Here is a 20,408-nt window from a genome sequence, read left to right as displayed (position 1 = left end):
AATGCATTATTGACTTGCTCAGTTTGTAAAGCTTTTTCTCTTGAATAAATCGTCCAGTTTTTCTGAAACGGTAATCATTTGTCTGTACATGTAAATCACATCTATAGATTTCCGTCCCATTTGGATAATTCCTTCGTGGTGCGACTTTTATTGTGTTAAAGTGTGTATTACCAGTTCACTAGCGAATTAAGTTTCCATTAAGACCTTCTCCCTCATTCTAGCTAAATATTTGATTCTAGCAAATATGTTTGCATACATTGCAAAGCTCTTTAACTAAATACACCATAACTTGTAGGAACCATTTACTATGAAGTTTTACCTTATCACTTACTAGTTTATCTTACAGCAGTATATTTGTGTTACATCAAAATACAATATAAACGATTTGTGTTCAGTAAACTGTATGACGCTCTTGTTCTGTGATGTAATAGCTGCATCACATATAGAAACGTCTCACTATACTTCGCTTGCTTTCTTTTATAATCACATGCCGCTTTTCAGCTTTAGCAATACGCACAGCTATTTCAAGGCTCGCAATGTATGGATAAACTGAAGGAGCCAGATGGTGATGAAAGTTTGAGGGAACGTTAGACAAACTGGGGAAATGAACATCATAGATGACGTACACATAGCTGTAAGAGACTAAATAGTGAAGGCAGCAGGGGATCACAAATGTAAAACTACACGGCCGAGTACAAATCCGTCGATGAAACAGGAGGAAATAACCGAACAGACGAAAGAAGAAAATATAAAAACGAGGAAAATAAAGCAGACGGGAGGGATTGTAGACGTCCAAAAAATGACAGAAAATTCAAAATGGCTAAGCGGGAATGCTGTAGAAGTAGGGATCGCTAGGGGAAAAATGTGGCGCACAGGAGGAGTTGAAGCTGCCTTTGGAGAAAGGACTCAGATGCACAGATCGCAAGTTAGTAAGAACAATGGGCACGGAGGGAAAGCTGCAAGATGAAAGGAACATACTGTATAACAGAACTATACAACTGAAATGAACTTGGAGGCAATGCTATAAAAAGAGGAAAGGAGGTAGGTGAAGATGAGATGGAGAATATGAGAGTGCGAGAATAATTCGAAAAAGCACTGAAACATCTACATCTACATTTATACTCCGCAAGCCACCCAACGGTGTGTGGCGGAGGGCACTTTACGTGCCACTGTCATTACCTCCCTTTTCTGTTCCAGTCGCGTATGGTTCGCGGGAAGAACGACTGTCTGAAAGCCTCCGTGCGCGCTCGAATCTCTCTAATTTTGCATTCGTGATATCCTCGGGAGGTATAAGTAGGGGGAAGCAATATATTCGATACCTCATCCAGAAACGCACCCTCTCGAAACCTGGCGAGCAAGCTACACCGCGATGCAGAGCGCCTCTCTTGCAGAGTCTGCCACTTGATTTTGCTAAACATCTCCGTAACGCTATCACGCTTACCAAATAACTCTGTGACGAAACGCGCCGCTCTCCTTTGGATCTTCTCTATCTCCTCCGTCAACCCGATCTGGTACGGATCCCACACTGACGAGCAATACTCAAGTATAGGTCGAACGAGTGTTTTGTAAGCCACCTCCTTTGTTGATGGACGTGAGCCTAAACAAAGCGCCCGGAGTAGACGAAATTCCCTCAGAATTATTAAGATCATTGGGAGAGCCAGCCATGACAAAATTGTTGCACCTGGTGTGAAAGACATGAGACAGACGAAATACCCTCAGACTTAAATAATATTGTTACATCAATTCCAAAAAAAAGGGTACTGACAGGATGTGTACTAGGGAACTATCAGTTTAACAAGTCGCGGTTGAAAAATACTGACACGAATTATTTACAGAAGAATGGAAAACTGGTGGAAGTCGACCTCGGGGAAGATCAGTTGGGGTTCCAGAAAAATGTAAGAACAAGCGAGGCAATATAAACCTGAGACTTAGCAGAAGATAGGTTGAAGTAAGGCAAGTTTACATTTATAGTATTTGTAAATTTATGAGAAAGCTTTTTACAGTGTTGACGGGACTACACTCTTTGAGAACTGGAAAGTAGCTCTTTGAGAACTGGAAAGTAGCAGGGATAAAGTACAACCTGTACTGAAACCAGATAGCACTTATGAGTCACGTACATGAAAGGTAAGCATTGGTTGAGGAGGGAGTGAGACAGGGTATCTCCAGAGTTATTCAGTCTGTACACTGAGCAAGCAGTAAAGGAAATGATGGGAAAATCCGGAAAGGGAACTAAAGTTCACAGAGAAGAATAAAAAACTGAGGTTTGCTGACATTGTCAGTCTATCAGGGGTAGTAGAGAGTTCGGAGCAGCAATTGAAGGGAATGAATCGTGTGTTGAAAAGAGGTGGTGGATTACTTATTGAGACACTAATAGTAGTAGATGTATTTTGCCATGTGGGCAGTTTATGGCCCGTGTAAAGAGGATGTAAAATGAAGAATGGCAATAGCAAGAAACCCATTTCTGGTACACAGGAATTTATTAGCATCTGATATAAGAGTTAGGAAGTCTTTTCTGCAGGTATTTGTCCTTGCGCGATGTGAAACGTGGTTGATCAGTAGTTCACATCAGAAATGAGCAACAGCTTTTGAAACTTAGTGTTGCAGACGGATGCTGCATATTATATGGGCGGGTGTCCGCCCCCTGTAGCTGAGTGGTCAGCGTGACAGACTGTCAATCCTAAGGGCCCGGGTTCGAATCCCAGCTGGGTCGGAGATTTTCTCTGCTCAGGGACTAGGTGTTGTGTTGTCCTAATCATCATAATTTCATCCCCATGGACGCGCAAGTCGCCGAAGTGGCGTCAAATCGAAAGACTTGCACCAGGCGACGGGAGGCCCTCGTCACACGCCATTATTATTATTATTATTATTATTATTATTATATCGGCGGGTAGAATACTGGAGGTACTGAATCGAATTGAGGGGAAAAAATTTATGGCACTCCTCGACTAAAAGGAGGTCACTTCCTATGACATCAAGGAATAATAAATTTGGCAGTGGAGGGAAGTGTAAGGAATAAAGGAGATGCAGGCATGAGTAAGCAGGTTCAAATGGGTGTAGGTTGCAGTAGTTACGTAAATACCAAAGGCCTGCACAGAACAGACTACAGTCGAGATTACGTAAGGAAATCCATGACAGCTCGCAGCACTACTGCCAGCTTTCAAATGCGAAGCGCTAACGGCTTAGACGGAAACAATAGTCATCTACAGAGCTGTGACAACATTGAGGCGTTGCCACGGAGACCTTTACAAACACTGTCTTTACATGGCGTCTCCAAAACCGAGTTTCATAAACAGATTTCCCAATACCTTTTCTGGTTGGTCCTATAAGTACTCTAAAATAGATTATGGAAATATTTTTCTAGCTGCCGATCTTCCACTTCCGCAGTCGGCTTTCGCTGTCATGTAAACCCATAACCGCTTTTGAATTGTGCATGGGCTGTCAAGTTAGGTCTTGTTTTTTTTAAAAAAAAGACAGCTAATAAGGACGGAGTGACATTTTGCACAGTGAAGAAGTGGAAATATTAGACTGAGCATGAAGCTGTCTACTTCTAATATTTAAATGAAGAGAGATACCGATTGTACTGACTAAATCATATACCGGAACAGCTGCTTTCCTGACGCCATTCTTGACTGGGCTCGCAAATCCACTTCAGGCCTTAAAATGTAAACATGACAGCGGAAAACGGGTTCCGAAATCCAGTTTTCGTCTTCCGAAAGATGTGTCGCACGTAAACGTAGAAAAGTAGCGTTACGTTGTTGGTTGAGTTAGACACGCGAAGAAGTCGCGCGCATCCCACTGCAACTGTCGGGGATCAACTTCAGCCGAGCCAACTACAGCGTGGAGAGCTGCATCAAACCATTCTACCATTCTTCGGCCTGGAAACCACAACAAGATCAACAACAACCATCGAAACTGTGGCACAATTTTTTCTTTGTTGAGGTAAATTGTGATTTGAGGGGTATTAAAGCTTTCACCATGGTGTAACCCCTCTCAATATTTCCAGTCTTTCATTACAGATTCGGTACTCATATTCTGTTTGCATCTTTATTTTCCCTGCCCTCTGTTTGGTTATAATATATGCAAGCAAAGTAAACTATAAGCTCAAGCGTAATACGACAAGTTAAAAAAACTCTGTAAATCCAGTTACGGAGTCCCCCAAGTAATTCACGTCCTTTGCTGGTTGGTGGTGGAAATTTCGACGAGAACTGTGACCTCCTGGTTAATGAAACACAGTTGTACACTCTCTCATGATCGACAAAATTTTATAGTCACTAACATTGTCAAAGTAATGATGTAACAACGAAGTAATACAGTTTCTATAACCCACTGATATATTCGGTAGCCATCAGTACATTATCACGTATGGTGATGCTGTCAGAAAGTTCCAGCACACCACAAAAGCAGGCGAGTCGCCAGCTATTGTTACTTTTCTGTTCTGCGACATAAAACCAACTGCTGAATTTTCGTAGTGTATGTACAACTTCCGCAGTTACATACTGCCATAACTAAACTAATTCCACAGAACTAGTAATTATTACACACTACCAATAATCATTACTTTTAAGTTTCCGCTAGGCTTTGTCACTCCTTCGTATTTATGGCACTGTTTTGTTGTCCAGAATTTTTTATGCTCGTCATGACTTTATGTTTTAGATTTTTGCCCACTCAGACAGATAAGGGATTGTCTTTGCAGTCTCTGCAAGAACAAAAAGAAATAATTTAAAAGAATAAATCTCAAACTGATATTCCATTCAACTCTTCAGCTGTACGTAATTCAGCCAGTGAATAGCTTAGTAGGGTTGACGAAAAAAGTATAAGCTGAGATGCATAGTGAACATTCAGACTCTAAGATATGTATGGTTATTTTAAGAGGCTGAGGCAGCTTGCAACATTGTAGGGTTACAATAAGTGGAAAAAAGGAGACAACACCGGCTACAAGCAAGATAGTGAAGTAGTTAATATCTGAGTTCGTAAGTAAATGTTGGAGTAACAGTCCGTACATTTTTGATGACACCTCTGCGACAACTGCACTGAAGAGCCAAAGAAACTAGTACACCTGCCTAACATCGTGTAGGGCCGCCGCGAGCACACGTAAGTTCCGCAACACGACGTGGCATGGACTCGATTAATGTCTGAAGTAGTGCTGGAGGGAACGGACACTATGAGTCCGGCAGGGCTGTCCATAAATCCGCAAGAGTACGAGGGGATGGAGATCTCTTCTAAATAGCACGTTGCTCAATAATGTTAATGTTTCGGGAGTTTGGTGGCCAGCGGAAGTGCTTAAACTGAAGAAAGTGTTCCTGGAGCCACTCTGTAGCAATTCTGGACGTGTGAAGTGTCGCTTTGTCCTGCAGGAATTGCTAAAGTCCGTCGGAATGCACAATGGACATCAATGTATACAGGTAATCAGGTAGGATGCTTACGTACTTGTCACCTGTTAGACGTGCCTAGACGTATCACGGTTCCCATATCACTCCAACTGCACACGCCCCACACCATTAGAGTCTCCACCAGCTCGAACAGCTTCCTGCTGATATGCAGGGTCCATGGATTCATGAGATTGTCTCCATAGCCGTACACGCCCCTGCGCTCGATACAATTTGAAACGAGACTCGTCCGACCAGGCAACATGTTTCCAGTCATCAACAGTCCAATGTCGGTGTTGACGGGCCCAGGCGAGGCGAAAAGCTTTGTGCCACGCAGTCATCAACGGTACACGAGTGGGCTTCGGCTCCGAAAGCCCATATAGATGTTTCGTTGAATGGTTCGCACGCTGACAGTTGATGGCCCAGCACTGAAATCTGCAGGAATTTGCGGAAGGGTTGCACTTCTGTCACGTTGAACGATTGTCTTCAGTTATCGTTGGCCTCGTTCTTTCAGGATTTTTTTTTTTTTCTGGTGCAGCGATGTCGGAGATTTGATGATTTACGGCATTCCTAATATTCACGTTACGTTCGCGAAATGGTCGTACGGGAAAATCCTCACTCCATCGCTACCTTGGAGACGCTGTGTCCCATCGCTCGCGCGCCGACTACAATACCACGTTCAAACTCACTTAAATCTTGATAACCCGCCATTGTAGCAGCAGTAACCGATCTAACAACTGCGCCAGACACTTGTCTTATATAAGCGTTGCCGACCGCAGCGCCGTATTCTGCGTCTTTACATCTCTCTGTATTTGAATATGTATGCTGATACCAGTTTCTTTGGCGCTTCCGCGTAAAGTGTGCTTAGGAGCAGATATTTTGTTTTACCACATGGTAAGATTTTTTGTAGCTAGTTCCACATTGGAGCGTAGGAATGAATGATTTCCTCTGAGTGATCTGTATTTCGTCACTCCTATCTTCTCAAATGCTTCGCGGACTGTGCACAGGCCATTCGACTTTCATAGCTATAAACCGTTTAGAGAAAATTTTTTTTGGTGGTTTCCATCGGCCATCTGCCTGGCTAGTTTTCCAGTGCGGTAATTCCTGTAAGTCAGGCGACTGCATATACTAACGCATACGATGTAACTTGGCTCGTTTCTGGGAGCGAAGAAAACGATTATAGATGACTCCGTATCGGTAGGGAATGTTTCCACCCGTTGCCAGTCGTGGCTACAAAACAATACGAAACGCCGTAGTGATGTAGTAGGGACTGCAATGTCGAGTTCAGTACGCTGCCTGCTACCTGAGAAAAGAAGCGAGATAGTTTCTCGTACACCTCTCCCCTCCCCCCTCCACAGCATCACCAAGCTATTTATTGTGCATATAGTAATATGGTACCGCATTATTCTTAATATCAGTAACGTTTAATGCCAATGGGCAATCACGAATATACAATCTCGGTTTAGGAAGAATTATAAAAGAATGTAGACTATCACTAAAATAAGAAAATTTGCACCAGATAACGCAAGGAAGGTTGGAACCAGAGAGTAAGATGCCTTGCTGGAGTGGAATACGGCAACTCTGACTTCAACACCCTCGGGACTGAAATCTACACCCTCGGGAATGAAAGCGTTGGCTAACAAGCTCATGGCGTTTCTCAAGGCTGAATAACGAGATTTTAATGGTATTTTAGAATCTTCCTGGATTGTAGCTGATGGTGAAAAACATCAAGAAATTAAAGGACGTTAAAAATCAGATTCCTAAAAAGATCTGTCAGTTTCAAAATTCACAAGAAATAGCTACACCCATATAACAGCGAAGGAATCTTTCTCCGTAGAAGATACTAGACAATACTCCGACCTTCCACAGACGCAAACACACACGACCGTCATCGAGGAGTGACAGAAGAAAGCCAGGGACGTACCGAAAGGAATCATAGAAATGGAAGCGATGAATAAAGACGCTGCGAAGGACCGAACTTCAAAGTCCGCCACCTGTTCACAGGTTTTGCCACCCTTGCTTTCCCCGGGAAACTTGCCAGAAGGGATCACATCACGAGCCTAAGGAGGACTGCATCTGTGAACTACGGAACAAACCATGCTCCAAATATCATTTAGTGAGGTGTGTAAACAGAATTCAACCACTAAGCACATTAACAAAAGACTGGTGAACGAGAAAATATTGCTTTTTCTGCATTCGTGTCCGTTAGCCTCATCGAGAAAGAAAATAAAGGAAAAGTTCGTGTAGACGCAAACTTTTGTAGCATGGTAGTGGGGGTAGGGGAGGTGGGGGTTGTAATGAATAACATACTAAAAATACTGATCGATTGGGCGTTACCTTGGGGTGGGTGGGGGCATTTAAAGGTCACTTTTTAATGTTTACTTTGACTATCTCGAAAACTTCGGCTTCCAGCGAAAATGTTCTCCAGTACAAAATTAATCAGCATTAAATTTTGTACAAAAGTAGGTCTTGCTCATTTTTTCCTTTAGGACTAATTGTTTCCGTGTTGCATTGGATGGAAAACCGAGAGATTATTAAAAGTAGTGTTTAATGGAATAAAACTGATGTTCTTTGTTAAATTTTGTTAAGACCGAAAATATATGTACCACAAATAAGTGCACTCAAGCCATATTAAGAGAGAAATTATGTTCCGGCTGTGTAACAGGGTGGAAAGGTTAGTCGCTGAACTGAGGTCATAAGCTTCCCTCCTCCATAGGTCTGCATGATAAGTGAGCAGGCAATTTTCCATTCTCTTTACCGGAATACGACACATAGCAACCACAGGTTGTTTCAGAAAGTTTTACCGACGCTCGTGCAGCTCGCCTTGTGAAAAACTGAAGACACTTCCTGGGATCCGTAGGGTGCTTATTTTCCATGAAGTGTGTGACCTGAGTTTCTCCAGCGTAGAGGCCTATACAGTGTTAAAATAACTTACAGGAATGCAGATGGGTGACGTAGACAGCCGCCGATAATTCGGAGGTGCACACCCCGTCATGTAAAAGGCAAAACTGCTGCACGTAAGCGCAGTGTAAAGGAATTTAAAACCCCGATTTGCAGAGCACGCGCGCGCTGTGAACACTAGTGCTGCCACACAACCAAAGATAATAGAAATGATAATTAAATCAAGACCCTAAGCTGTCGACAGGCGTTGATGTACATCAACGGGGACAGTTGAAAGTGTGTGCCCCGACCGGGACTCGAACCCGGGACACATCGCTGACGCTCTATCCATCTGAGCCACAGAGGGCACAGAGGATAGTCCGACCGCAGGGATTTATCCCTTGAACGCTCCCTGTTAGACCCACATTCCCAACTTAATGTCCACATACTACATTACTCGCGGCAGACAAGTAAGATTGTTCCGTAAGAGTTCGGGCAATGCGTGTGCATGTCCGAAAGAACAGATACCATCTTCATACAGAGACGACTGACGTCTGAAGTTATCGATTGTGAAAATTAGTAGGCTACAGTTGAGGCAGCATTACACCGTCGCTTTGGTTTTTGACCATGGAGAGAATTTAAGCAACCCCCCCACCTCCATCTCTATTGATAAGGTTACTTGCTAATTTAATTTCAACTGCTTCCTTAATAACACCACTCAACTACTGGAAGTGCATGCGAAAACGCCTTTGTTTTGTTATATTCCATGGGATGAGCGGTGCACAAGAATGTTCTGCAATAGCAGATTTGCTCGGTTGTTGTTAGCGTGTGTGCCGCGTATGCTCAACACACCGGTCCTCTACAGTCCTGACAGTCTGACAACTAAGAGTATATGACACACCACTACTGCAAGGAATACGATAGACAAACGCCTTAAACAAAGATCATCCTTTACGGGATCCAAAAGAACCCTTATCTTAGATGGTGGTCGAAAAAAGCATTTAACATCATATTTCCGCAAAATACGACCAATCATGTTGGAAATGCTTCCACTGTAAAACAAGAAGGCCGTATATTTTCGTGCCACCTCGGTATTAATATTACTCAAAGCACATTTGGTCGGTAGTGCAACCCGCATCTGATCTACGTTTCACTATAACCATTCGGCCGAAAGCTGACCTCAGGAAGGGCTAACACAGCTGATAAACTCTCAGGTTCTGAGAATATGTGAACCCTGTGAACCAGGGTATTAAGTACGCTCCTCACACTGAGCCGGATGACAACTACCAGCCAGTAGGTAAGTCAGCGTGAGAAGGCTTTCCATATACGGCGTGTCCCAACATACCATCAAACTTCCTCCTGACCAACACAAGAAGCGAAGGCAGCCATCCTTTTCCACCTCCGTCGTTAAACGGATATTAGAGTGGACTGAATCCAGGCGTCTAAATAATCTTTCAAATTCTCACTGCCACGAGGCTAAACAACAATAGCATCTACATAGCTGAAAAACACACAGGTTTCAAAGGCGCTGCCTCCAAGGTTCGTTACTTGATGTCTTCCACAGACAAATTTTCGAAAACAAGTGACAATGCGCTTCCCATCACAACTGCATATGTCTGCTCACAAGATTGATGACTGAATAAAAAGTGAGTGGAAGTCAGCACATGTCGAAAAAGGTTCGTAAACTCGACACCAAACCTAACCTCAATTGCCTTAGCATTACACAGAACTCAGATACGAGTATTTAATAACGCAAAGGCAAGAAAAGCATATGGGCAGATGCTACGCAAACCTCTACACTCAGTTCTACGCTACTGCAGGTGAAATTGATTATTAGCCATTCTGTACGGCCGTTGTAGCGTTCTTCCGGGAAAGGCGACTTCTTCCATTATGGGCGCGACACGCTCATACACATCATTTTTTCCTGTCCAGTTCTCTCGTGTGAATAGACAAAATAACTTTAACGATATCGTATTTACATAATGGAGTTTCTTCTAGTTTGAGTATTTATTTGCAGTTGTTAAATGAGTTACTACGTAAAAAAGCTAAGTAGCTGGAGCTGTCAACTGTCTGTGACGCTCAACAGCCTTCCTCCAAGTATAACAGACATGTATTCGACAATGTCGATTCCATTGTCTCCACTATCAATAGCTGGAATATCTTCTCCAACTTTAGAGTATCAAATGCATTACCTCAGCATTAGCTACCCCAGTATCTGAAGAGACCCAGGGGCTTAAAATTGCCCTCTCTCTACACAAGTAGATGACTTAGCGTTATGGAACTTCACATATTTCAACACTAGTCGGCAGTTCGCGAATGGAAGAGACTCGCGAATGGAAGAGATTTATGCAGTCTACCGGCAACACAGTTAATGCCGGGAATGTTAACGACAGACAGAAGCAAGATACCACATTTACCAGTCCAATCCTTTCTCCATGAACATTCCATAGGTCACTAGCAACGTCACCACACACAAGTCGAGCCCTCCTCAGCTATGTATATAGGGACATATTTTATATGAAAACTCACTTAAAAACTGCAAATAAGTATTCAGTACACGGAAAATAGCTCCACTATGTGGACGACGTCAGTTAAGTAATTTTGTCTACTTCCATAAGAAAACTGGACAGGAAATGCTGGGGAGACATTGTCTGTAAACTGAAAAGAAAGCAGCGCTCGTGGTGGGAAGTCACCTTTACCAGATGAACGCAGCAACTGTCGCACAGGATGACTAAGAATCAATTTCTCCTCTAGTTGTGTAGAAAAGTGTGCAGAGATTTACATAGTATCTGTCCATATGCTTTCCTTCCGTTTGTATTATTAGCAACTCGTACCAGGATTCAACATAGCGTTTTGTGTAAGAGTCGTTACAGCTTTGTGAAATACCATGTAGCTGCTTTTTGTGACGTAGTACGTTAGAGAGTACGGGGAATTATCTGCTTGTTCTTCATTTTGCAGATTTACGAAAAAGGGGAAGTGCATGACAACAAACGACCTATGTTCCATCACGCTTCTAACCTGCACCACCGCTTTTCCAACCTGTTACACCCCAAGAACGCAATTAATTCTTTAATGCGGTTATTTTGCGCTTAGATGTGGTGCACACCTCCTGTTGTTAACCAATTTAATAATGAACATCTATTTGATACCTCTAAAACAATATAATTTGCAATTTTCTACGTCCCCTCTAACGTGGAAATTATTAGTCATATAGAAAAAGAATGAATCGGAACTTTTTGTAAGAAATTTAATATTGTTTAATTTTCAGCGAGAAACATTTTCGCTAGATGCCGCGGGCTTGAGACATTAAAGAAAAAACTAAAAAAGTGACCTTTAAACGCCACCCCAACACCCCCGCTCACACCCTCACGGTCAAGATTTTTGGTATGTTGTTCACGACACTCCTCCCTCCCTCCCTCCCTGGTCCAACACTGTACAAAAAATTGCAACTATATGAATTTTTCCCCCAGTCTACATTTTTTGGCCTTCGCTGACTGTGCTACGTGACAGAGACCGACCTTGCTGTTTTCATATGAGAAGTGGAGTGACATTGCTTAGCACCTGAAGCTACTGAACAGTTGTAGGTAGATATGTATAAATTATGCAGATTTTTGACTGAAATCTGTATATTTGCTGTTCGTATAGAATGCTGCTTGTTGTGCCTCAGTGGGCTTGGTTTCAGCTTCCACCGTTTGTAATACTTGTCCAACACATGCAGGCTCTCTGTCAGAATTTCTTCTATCTTAGCAGGCGCCATTCGCAGAAGTGACTGGGAAAGGGCGAAATGGTAGTGGTACGAGAAGTGTCCTACGCAACATACTGTAAGGTGACACGCGTTATGTAGATGTAGAGTTTCGAATGTTGAGCCTCTACAAAGACCTCATCGATATATACAAATCTGCGAGACAATGTCTGGTAGATCGTGAGCCAAATGGTTGAACACAGGAGAAAGAACAGATGCAGGCCACCATCCTGTCCGTAAAACTATGAATGTGGTCGGAGTGAACATTGAGCAGGCAGTTATTAGAAACATTGTCCAGCAAGGTAATGATCTTTATCCAGGTAACACCCGTGATAAAGTTTATTAAGTCCCTGTTACCAGATTTGGTTGTATGGTGTTCACAGATCTAGGAACACAGCAGTACTTTTTTTCTTTTCAAACGCAGTTTCCAAAAGGATGGTTAAGGTGCGTATTTAATCCACCTCGTTTCCCCAGGAATAGGGCTTCAATGGCCGGCGATATTTTATTTAGGATTATTCACTCAAGGAATGCAAGAGGGAGAAGTGCAGCTGGTCTGAAGATTCGTTGAAAGCGTGGTTGTTTTTCCAGTTCCCCGAGTGCAGTTATACTAGTCTTCTTAAAGACTGTTGTTAGTCAAGCTGACTCCAATATGAAACTGAAAAAGGAAGTAACTCAGCATTTAATGGTAGATCCGCAGTATCTGAGTAGTTACTGGTCAATCCATCGAAGACGGCAGCCTTTACGTTTCGGACATTGTTTAAGCCGTTTTGTACTTTTAAAGATAATTGGTTCGGATTATAGGTGGTGGTGATTCGCTCGTTTCGCCTTTGTAGTTGATCTTTGTACTGTATTTCTTGTTCGCTGTTCTGAAAATTGAGATTCTGCCTTAACTGTTGCACCTTTCCTCGTCGGTGTTGAGGCCGCCACACTATGAAACAGAGGCCAGGCTTTCTTGCTGGGATGGATGAAATTCTTACTCAAGAAATTTTTCATCAAATTACCTTTCCAGCTATGATTCAGAAACTTCAGAAGTTCTGAAGCAGTTTTGTGGGAGTTATTTTCTTCAAATTCACAAACAGGTTTGTTTATATCCTCATTCCATGCTTTGTATAATGTTTAGGCGCTCTTCATGACATGATTCTCGTGGCCGCTGTTTCATTTAGACCACACAATCTTCAGTCTCTGGAACTGGATTAATCCATCTTATAGGTGCATCACTGCATTTGGAATAGGTCAATCAATCGGATTTGTTGAAATTATGTCAAGGCTTAGGAACAGAATATACTTCAATTATGTGGACTCCAAATCTGTAAATTGTGGGTCTGCTCGGCCTTTCAGAAATATAATTTTTTATAACGAATATACAGCCGATGTAATTCGTTCCAGAAGGAGAATAACCATGAGCAACTTCGCTGGAAAGTTCTTCTGTCTCACTGACATCAAAAAATGGTTCAAATGGCTCTGAGCACTATGGGACTTAACATCTGTGGTCATCAGTCCCCTAGAACTTAGAACTACTTAAACCTAACTAACCTAAGGACATCACACACATCCATGCCAGAGGCAGGATTCGAACCTGCGACCGTAGCAGTCGCGCAGTTCCGGACTGAGCGCCTTAACCGCGAGACCACCGCGGCCGGCTCACTGACATCATCCTGTACAACACCTACCTTAAAACATATGAACAACTGTATTTAGAGGCAGCAAAGTTGAGGAGAGTAGACGTCATGAAGTGGCGCCACATTGGTTAGCATGCACACCACGAGACTATGAAAGCTTTATAAAGCTCCCATGATCCACAGTAAAACGCCGCCCACAGCTTATGGATACCAACATCCACACAGTCTACTTCTGGTACCACTGTCTGTTCCCCCTTCCCTGTTCCAGTCGCAAATGTATGTTTGATTTTGGTTATTATTATTTTATGTTCTTACGATTGTAGCATTTTTAGTTAAGATACCAAATTTTTTGGGTCACGTTTGAATTCTTGATGCTCTTGTAGAGACTCCAATTTTTGGTAGAACGATTCCTGCTGGTGGTTTCGTACAGTTAGGTGTATGTGGCATTTTTCGGATAATGAAGAGGTTTCTTGTTTAGGTTTAAAGCTTAATTATTTTTCATTACTTTTAAGTTTATGAGGTGGTTTTCTTGTTAGATTGGTTGTCATCAAGTTGATGTAAAGTCTTCAGTTCCATCTGTTACTCATATAACAATGGTTATTTGTGCTTTAATAACAAAAAATTGGTGGTGTAGTGAAGCTTCACTTCCTTTAACACCTGGTCATTGTTAGGGCTCTTGCAGTTTATTTTGTTTATCAAATAGTGTTAACTAACATTCAGGTGGACAATACCCACTGTCACTTTGAGTCCTTTCCAAGATCATCAGAAATTTCAAATTTAGTGGGTAGTGGGTGCACTATGTTTATTAAAAAGAATTATGTCTTCATTTTCTTTTACATTTTTAGTGTAATTTTTTTTTTTAGAGCTGTTCATACATGTGTTCTTATTCTCAAAATGGCTCTTAATATACCGGTGTACATACAACCCATCTTGGTTATTTCTATGAATATCATCTTTCATTTTTACACTGATCACCTTTAAATGTAACTAATTTATTTGATAGGCAAATGTTTCTTCAGTTTTACTTAAGCATTTTGATAAAAATGTTGTTTTGTGGGATTATTTTAATAAGAAATTTTTAATGTTAAAACATTTATTTCCTATTTGTTGATTAATTTTTCTTTACTTTTCTCAAGAACTTTAATCTTCATTTAGATATTTACTATTTCCTGGTGGTTATAGTCTTTTTGCTGTGTAAGAACTATCGAATTTAAAAGGTTTCATAGTGGTAATAACTTTGAGCTTGAATATCTTTTATTATACAGCTTTCGTTATTTATTCTTTAGTTATTTATTATAGAGATGATTATGTACCTGGTGAAAAGTATAAAATATCTTAGTTTAGTGTTTCAAGGGTTTTTTATAAGGCCAAACTGAATTAGATTTTTATTAGGTGTAAATGGTTTAGTATTAGTTTCTTATTGTTTAGTTACTTATGTAAAGGCTTAATGGGCAAATGTATTAACTGCTTTGAGATTACATTGGTAATGTTTCCCATTTTAATTTCTGTTACTTCGGTATTAAATTTTTGTGGGTTAAATTATATTACTAAGATTGTGCTTCTAATTCTTCTGAAAAAAAGCATATTAGTGTAGTCATTGTTTGGGAGGTGTAACTAAGAGTGCACAGGTTCCATTTTCTCTTGACTTCCTGCAGCTATGACTGTTCTACTCCTGCATCTGCTTCAGTTCATTCACTCTTCTTGTTACTGTTTGTGTTTATTTGTTCTCATCTAGTACTTGATACTTACAACTGTGGTTGGTTTTTATTATTAATTAGTTGTTTATATTCATAAGTTGTCTTGGGGCAATTACGAATCTGACTTGAAGATTGTTGCTGTTTCTACTTTGTCAGCTTCAGTTAATAAGTATTTAGGCAATAGGTTATCCAAAATATGCCTCTTCTCATTTAATGGCTCACTCATTATTTATGGCACTATTATTTACATGTGCAGTTTAAATAACTAATAATTGAAACGATTCTCAAGATATATGTTTCGTGATTTCCATTATGAATTTTATACTGTTAACATCTGTTTGTTTTGACGTCTCTAGATTGTCTTTATGTGGGATGCATTTGTTTGGTTGTATTTTATGCAGGGGATTTAATTAATTAGATTGTTTAAAGTGAATTAATTGTTTAAACTGTTTTCCATATTTCTTATCTACTGGTTTAATGGCTTCTTATTTTTTAGTTTATTTTATTACTTAATGTTGAGTGATGATAATTTCTATTCAAGTTTCCTTTGGATGATAAGGGTTATTACATTTTGTATGGTGTAAATGCTTTATTCTTTGTGGCTCTTTCTGGTTGTAGACTTCCATCTTTATTAATTTTTTGTATTCCACATATAATTGCTGCACATCATTATTTAAAACTTTTAACGACTGCTGTGATTATTTTACGTTATAACTTGGATTATCTAAATTTTTCTCATAATTTTTTTGGTTTTAATAATACTGTTTGTTTGGTTTGCTGGTTCTTTATTTTTTATACCTTTTCTTTCAACTAAGTTCATTAGATACTAGGTTAGCATCCACTGCTTTGCTTGTGTACAGTGTACAGTTTGCACTGATTTTTTCTTTAATGGAATTTTTATGTTGTTCACGAATTGCAACGTCTTCTAAACTTTTCCAACTAATTAAGACCAAGGTCTTTTCCAAATGTGGGACTGATGTAAAGGTGATTATTGTAATGAGAGTCAATGGTTTTGCATTGTTGTGGTGATACTTCCTCAGAAACATGCATCCTCTAACAAATATTTCTTTATCTGAGTGTTAAAATAGAAAATTTCATAGATGGAGCTTCAAAAATTTGTAGTACGACGAAATATTTTCTTAGAAATTTTCATCCCTTATTTCACTGTCTTAGAAGGTTCAATTTCCAAAAACACTGAGGTACATTCTTTTATTGCCAACCAAAAGTCAAATACCAATTTTCTTAAATGTTTTAGTAGTTCTTCAATAATGATTTTTCAAAAATTTTAATGCACTGTTTTTCTCCTTAATGGATGAATTTCACAACTGCTGAAACACATTTATTTCTGACTGAGAAACCAAATATCAGGTTGTTTAGGTCTCCTTAATAGCGACATATTTTCACAAAGCTTTCAGACTCCTGTCTCACACCCTTAGGGATGGAAGATAGGAAAATCCCTTCTTAAGCATTGCCTAAGCAGAAGATCAACACTCTCTGCAAATTTCAAGTTTCCGTCCTTAGTTGCTAGGGCTGGGTGAGGGTGGTTGGGTGGTTGGGTAGTGGAGGTGCCAGTGATAAGCCAGTCAGGCAGGGTTATTATACATCAGAGTCTTCTGATCATGGCTGAGGTGAAGTATTAAGTAGTTGATGTATATAACTTCTTTCTTTATATGATCTGTTATGGTCAAGAATGACACAACTCAAATTTTAAGGTTTTTGTTGTTTATTTTTAATACCTTTTTGTTAAACAATTTTTCTTGTAATACTTTAACAGCTTATGATTAATGTGTTAAACTGAAAATATTAAGGCGATATTTTTATTTTGAGATATGTTTATAAACATACACAATATTTTTACAGTTAAAATGTAAAATCTTATTTAAACTATGTAGATGTTACAAATGTTAATGGAATTAATTGCTATTATAAAAGGTTAGCAGTTTTATACTGACTACACTTTTCCTTAATTTGGCTTCAATTAATACAGAATAAAGCGATATTTACTGAACCTCTAGGTTGAAACTAACTGCAATAAATCATATATTTTACCCATGAACAGCTCCTTGAAATCATTCATGATATTTCCTCTTAAGAGAGCTAGAATAAAAAGTAATACTGATACAGACAGTAGCATTTGATTGTATAATAACTGCAAATTGTGAAATTAATGACATCTGCACACCAAAACTGAATAATTAAAAAGAACTGAAGGGGTCTGGTATTTGGACTGAACATTTTGAATCAAATCAGCATTATAAAAGTGAATTTTTTCCTCAGTCAGTCTTTTTGACAGAATGTTTACTAGTAGTATAACAATAAATGGTACACTAATATAATAAAAATTCTTGTAGACATAATTAGAACTGTTTTGATTGATAAGTAATTCATATTTTTGAATTGAAGTCAAATGTACTGCTTACACTAAAAGTGATTACACATATTATCAGTAAATTAAACACATAGGCATAATCACACCATATCTACTAAAATGTCAATATAATGCAGCAGCTTCAAATCCAGAGAGATGTCTCGGGGAGAGCTGATAACCAAGTGTTGAAATAAACGTGTTGATAGGCAGTGTTCTGATAATACTGTGGCAACAAAAAATGTTAATCCACACATTGTGTCAGCAGTTATAAAAGGTGATACTCCATATTCATATACTTGCAATGTAGTGAAATGTAAACCTATTAACACTGTGAAAAATGGACCTTGTAAGGCCTGTGAATTAGTCTGTGGTGTATTATAAGAAACTTCCTGGCAGATGATAACTGTGTGCTAGACCGAGACTCGAATTCGGGACCTTTGCCTTTCGTGGGCAAGTGCTCTACCATCTGAGCTACCCAAGCACGACTAATGTCCTGTCCTCACAGCTTTACTTCTGCCAGTACCTTGTCTCCTACCTTCCAAACTTTACAGAAGCTCTCCTGTGGACCAGTAGAGCTTCTGTAAAAAATAATACTCTATTATTTTTCTTGTGTTTCTAATTTGAAAATTTCTATAGCTGTCGGAGCGATTTTTCTTTATTTAACATACATATGTTCTTTTTCTTATGGTCTTTCATTTTTGAAGTTTTACTAGATTCAGCATTTACGTTGTAATAATTGTTGGTTGTTTATCAAATTCAAATTATACTTCATTAGATTATTTACATTCTGATGGTCAAACTGTTTCATATGAAGTTAGATTGGCATTGATTTTATTACCCCCAAATGTTTTAATTGGTATTTTTAATAATTTGCTTTTATAAAATGAAGAACTTCAGTGCTGATTTATTGTTATTTCTTTCCCTTCTGCTTTTGTTAGCTTCTCTTCATGTATAGCTGAGACAAATCAAAGTCCTTTTGATTTTGCAGGAGCGGATTTTGAATTTTTTCAGCATTTTATATTGAACATGTTTCAGGGGGCTTTACTTTCAATTTCTTTATAAGAATATACTAGAATTTTGTTAAGTGTGATTTTGACTTTAAATTATTAAGAGGTTGTTTTGTGTTACTTTCTAGTAAATCTGCTATTACATCTTTTAATTTTATTTCAGCTCAAGGAACCTTGCCTCTAATCTGTTAATTAATCTCGCTTGAAAGAGATTTGGAGAAGTAGCACTATGCCGAGTTAGTGTATCTGATGTAGCGGTAATAAATTATATACAAAAACCTTCCTCATGGATCAGTCTGTTAGTGAAAACAGTATCAAAATAATTGCAGTAGTTCTTGAGATTAGCTTTCACATAGAGGCAGGAAAAAATGCAGTGTTGGGCTTTAATGGGTAGATGAGATCACTGATATAGTTTCCAAGCTAGATTATGCCCTTAAATATTTATGGACAGCCTAAAATCACAAGACGTACTATTGCTTTATTCTTTCGAACTTTTTCTTTGCATTAAAGGTTAAAAGATGTTTTAAATAAATTGCAAAATAAAGTGAAACTAATGACAAAAATTTCAAATTTGCTTGAAAAATAGCTGATCTTCCATGAATTTAACATATTACAGAAGTGCAAAGGGAATTAAATGCACTGAAGTAACAATGAATTCCATGAAGATACAATCACGTTGTCGGTTAAGCATGCATTAACTGCTTGTATTGATATCATTTAATATCGTTGCATCTGCATTTATTTCATCCCCAATGATCCAGTCATTTATTTCACGTCGGTGTACATTTCATCTACATCCCTTGTGGTGAGATGAACTGCAGTTATCCACTGTCTTGTTTTCCAACGGATGCTAATACCCGCCGGCCGGAGTGGCCGAGCGGTTCTAGGCGCTACAGTCTGGAACCGCGCGACCGCTACAGTTGCAGGTTCGAATCCTGCCTCAGGCATGGATGTGTGTGATGTCCTTAGGTTAGTTAGGTTTAAGTAGTTCTAAGTTCTAGGGGACTGATGACCTCAGCAGTTAAGTCCCATAGTGCTCAGAGCCATTTGAACCATTTTTTTTCTAATACCCCACATATATATATAATCACACACACACACACACACACACACACACACACACACACACACACACACACACACAGAGGGAGAGAGAGAACCTCTTGGTCGCTGGAAACTAAAAACAAGACAACATTTGAGTCACGGCAGGAGTGTGCTCAAATTGTCTAATAGTAAACCCAGTTGCTCACAGCAAGTGGGGAGTTTGGTTTTGATTCCTAGTCTGGCAAAAATTCTCGACTCTCTCTACATGCATACTACAGAGCTGTGACATATGAAAGCCTCCTGTTTGTGTACCATAAAAGTTTACTGCAATTATGTTTCTGATTGGTAATAAGAGAAATAAAGCTCACATGCATTGTTGCAGATGAATCCACAGCATCAGGTGCCAGTTCTCGATGACAATGGATTTTACTTATCAGAGAGGTTAGTACTTAAGTATTGCCTGTGCTTCTTCCCGTGTGTGTGTGTGTGGGGGGGGGGGTGTTATGTGTGTCTGTTCAGAAGCTGAAAATGGTATTATGAGGATAGATATATAAATGGAGAGGTAGAGTTTATTTTTTTATATTTACATGTCAAGTTCCGTAGGACCAAATTGAGGAGCATATCTCCACGGTCATGGAACGTGTCAGTACATGAACTTACAACATAAAATTGATAACAGATAAAA

At 39.6% G+C, this 20,408-nt stretch overlaps 1 protein-coding gene across 1 annotated transcript in view; it reads left to right on the top strand.

Annotated features, from left to right (window-relative positions):
- LOC124776703 (glutathione S-transferase 1-1-like) overlaps window positions 1-20,408 on the top strand; it is a 97,971-nt gene that overhangs the window by 28,220 nt on the left and 49,343 nt on the right. The window contains exon 3 of the mRNA XM_047251813.1: window positions 20,106-20,164. Within this exon, the coding sequence (XP_047107769.1) occupies window positions 20,106-20,164 (59 nt within the window). The remainder of the gene's footprint in view (window positions 1-20,105; window positions 20,165-20,408) is intronic.

The sequence above is a fragment of the Schistocerca piceifrons genome, chromosome 2, assembly GCF_021461385.2.
Source record: "Schistocerca piceifrons isolate TAMUIC-IGC-003096 chromosome 2, iqSchPice1.1, whole genome shotgun sequence".
NCBI lineage: Eukaryota > Metazoa > Arthropoda > Insecta > Orthoptera > Acrididae > Schistocerca > Schistocerca piceifrons.
The sequence above is the reverse complement of the archived record's forward strand: the minus strand, read 5'-3'. Positions and strand labels throughout refer to the sequence as shown.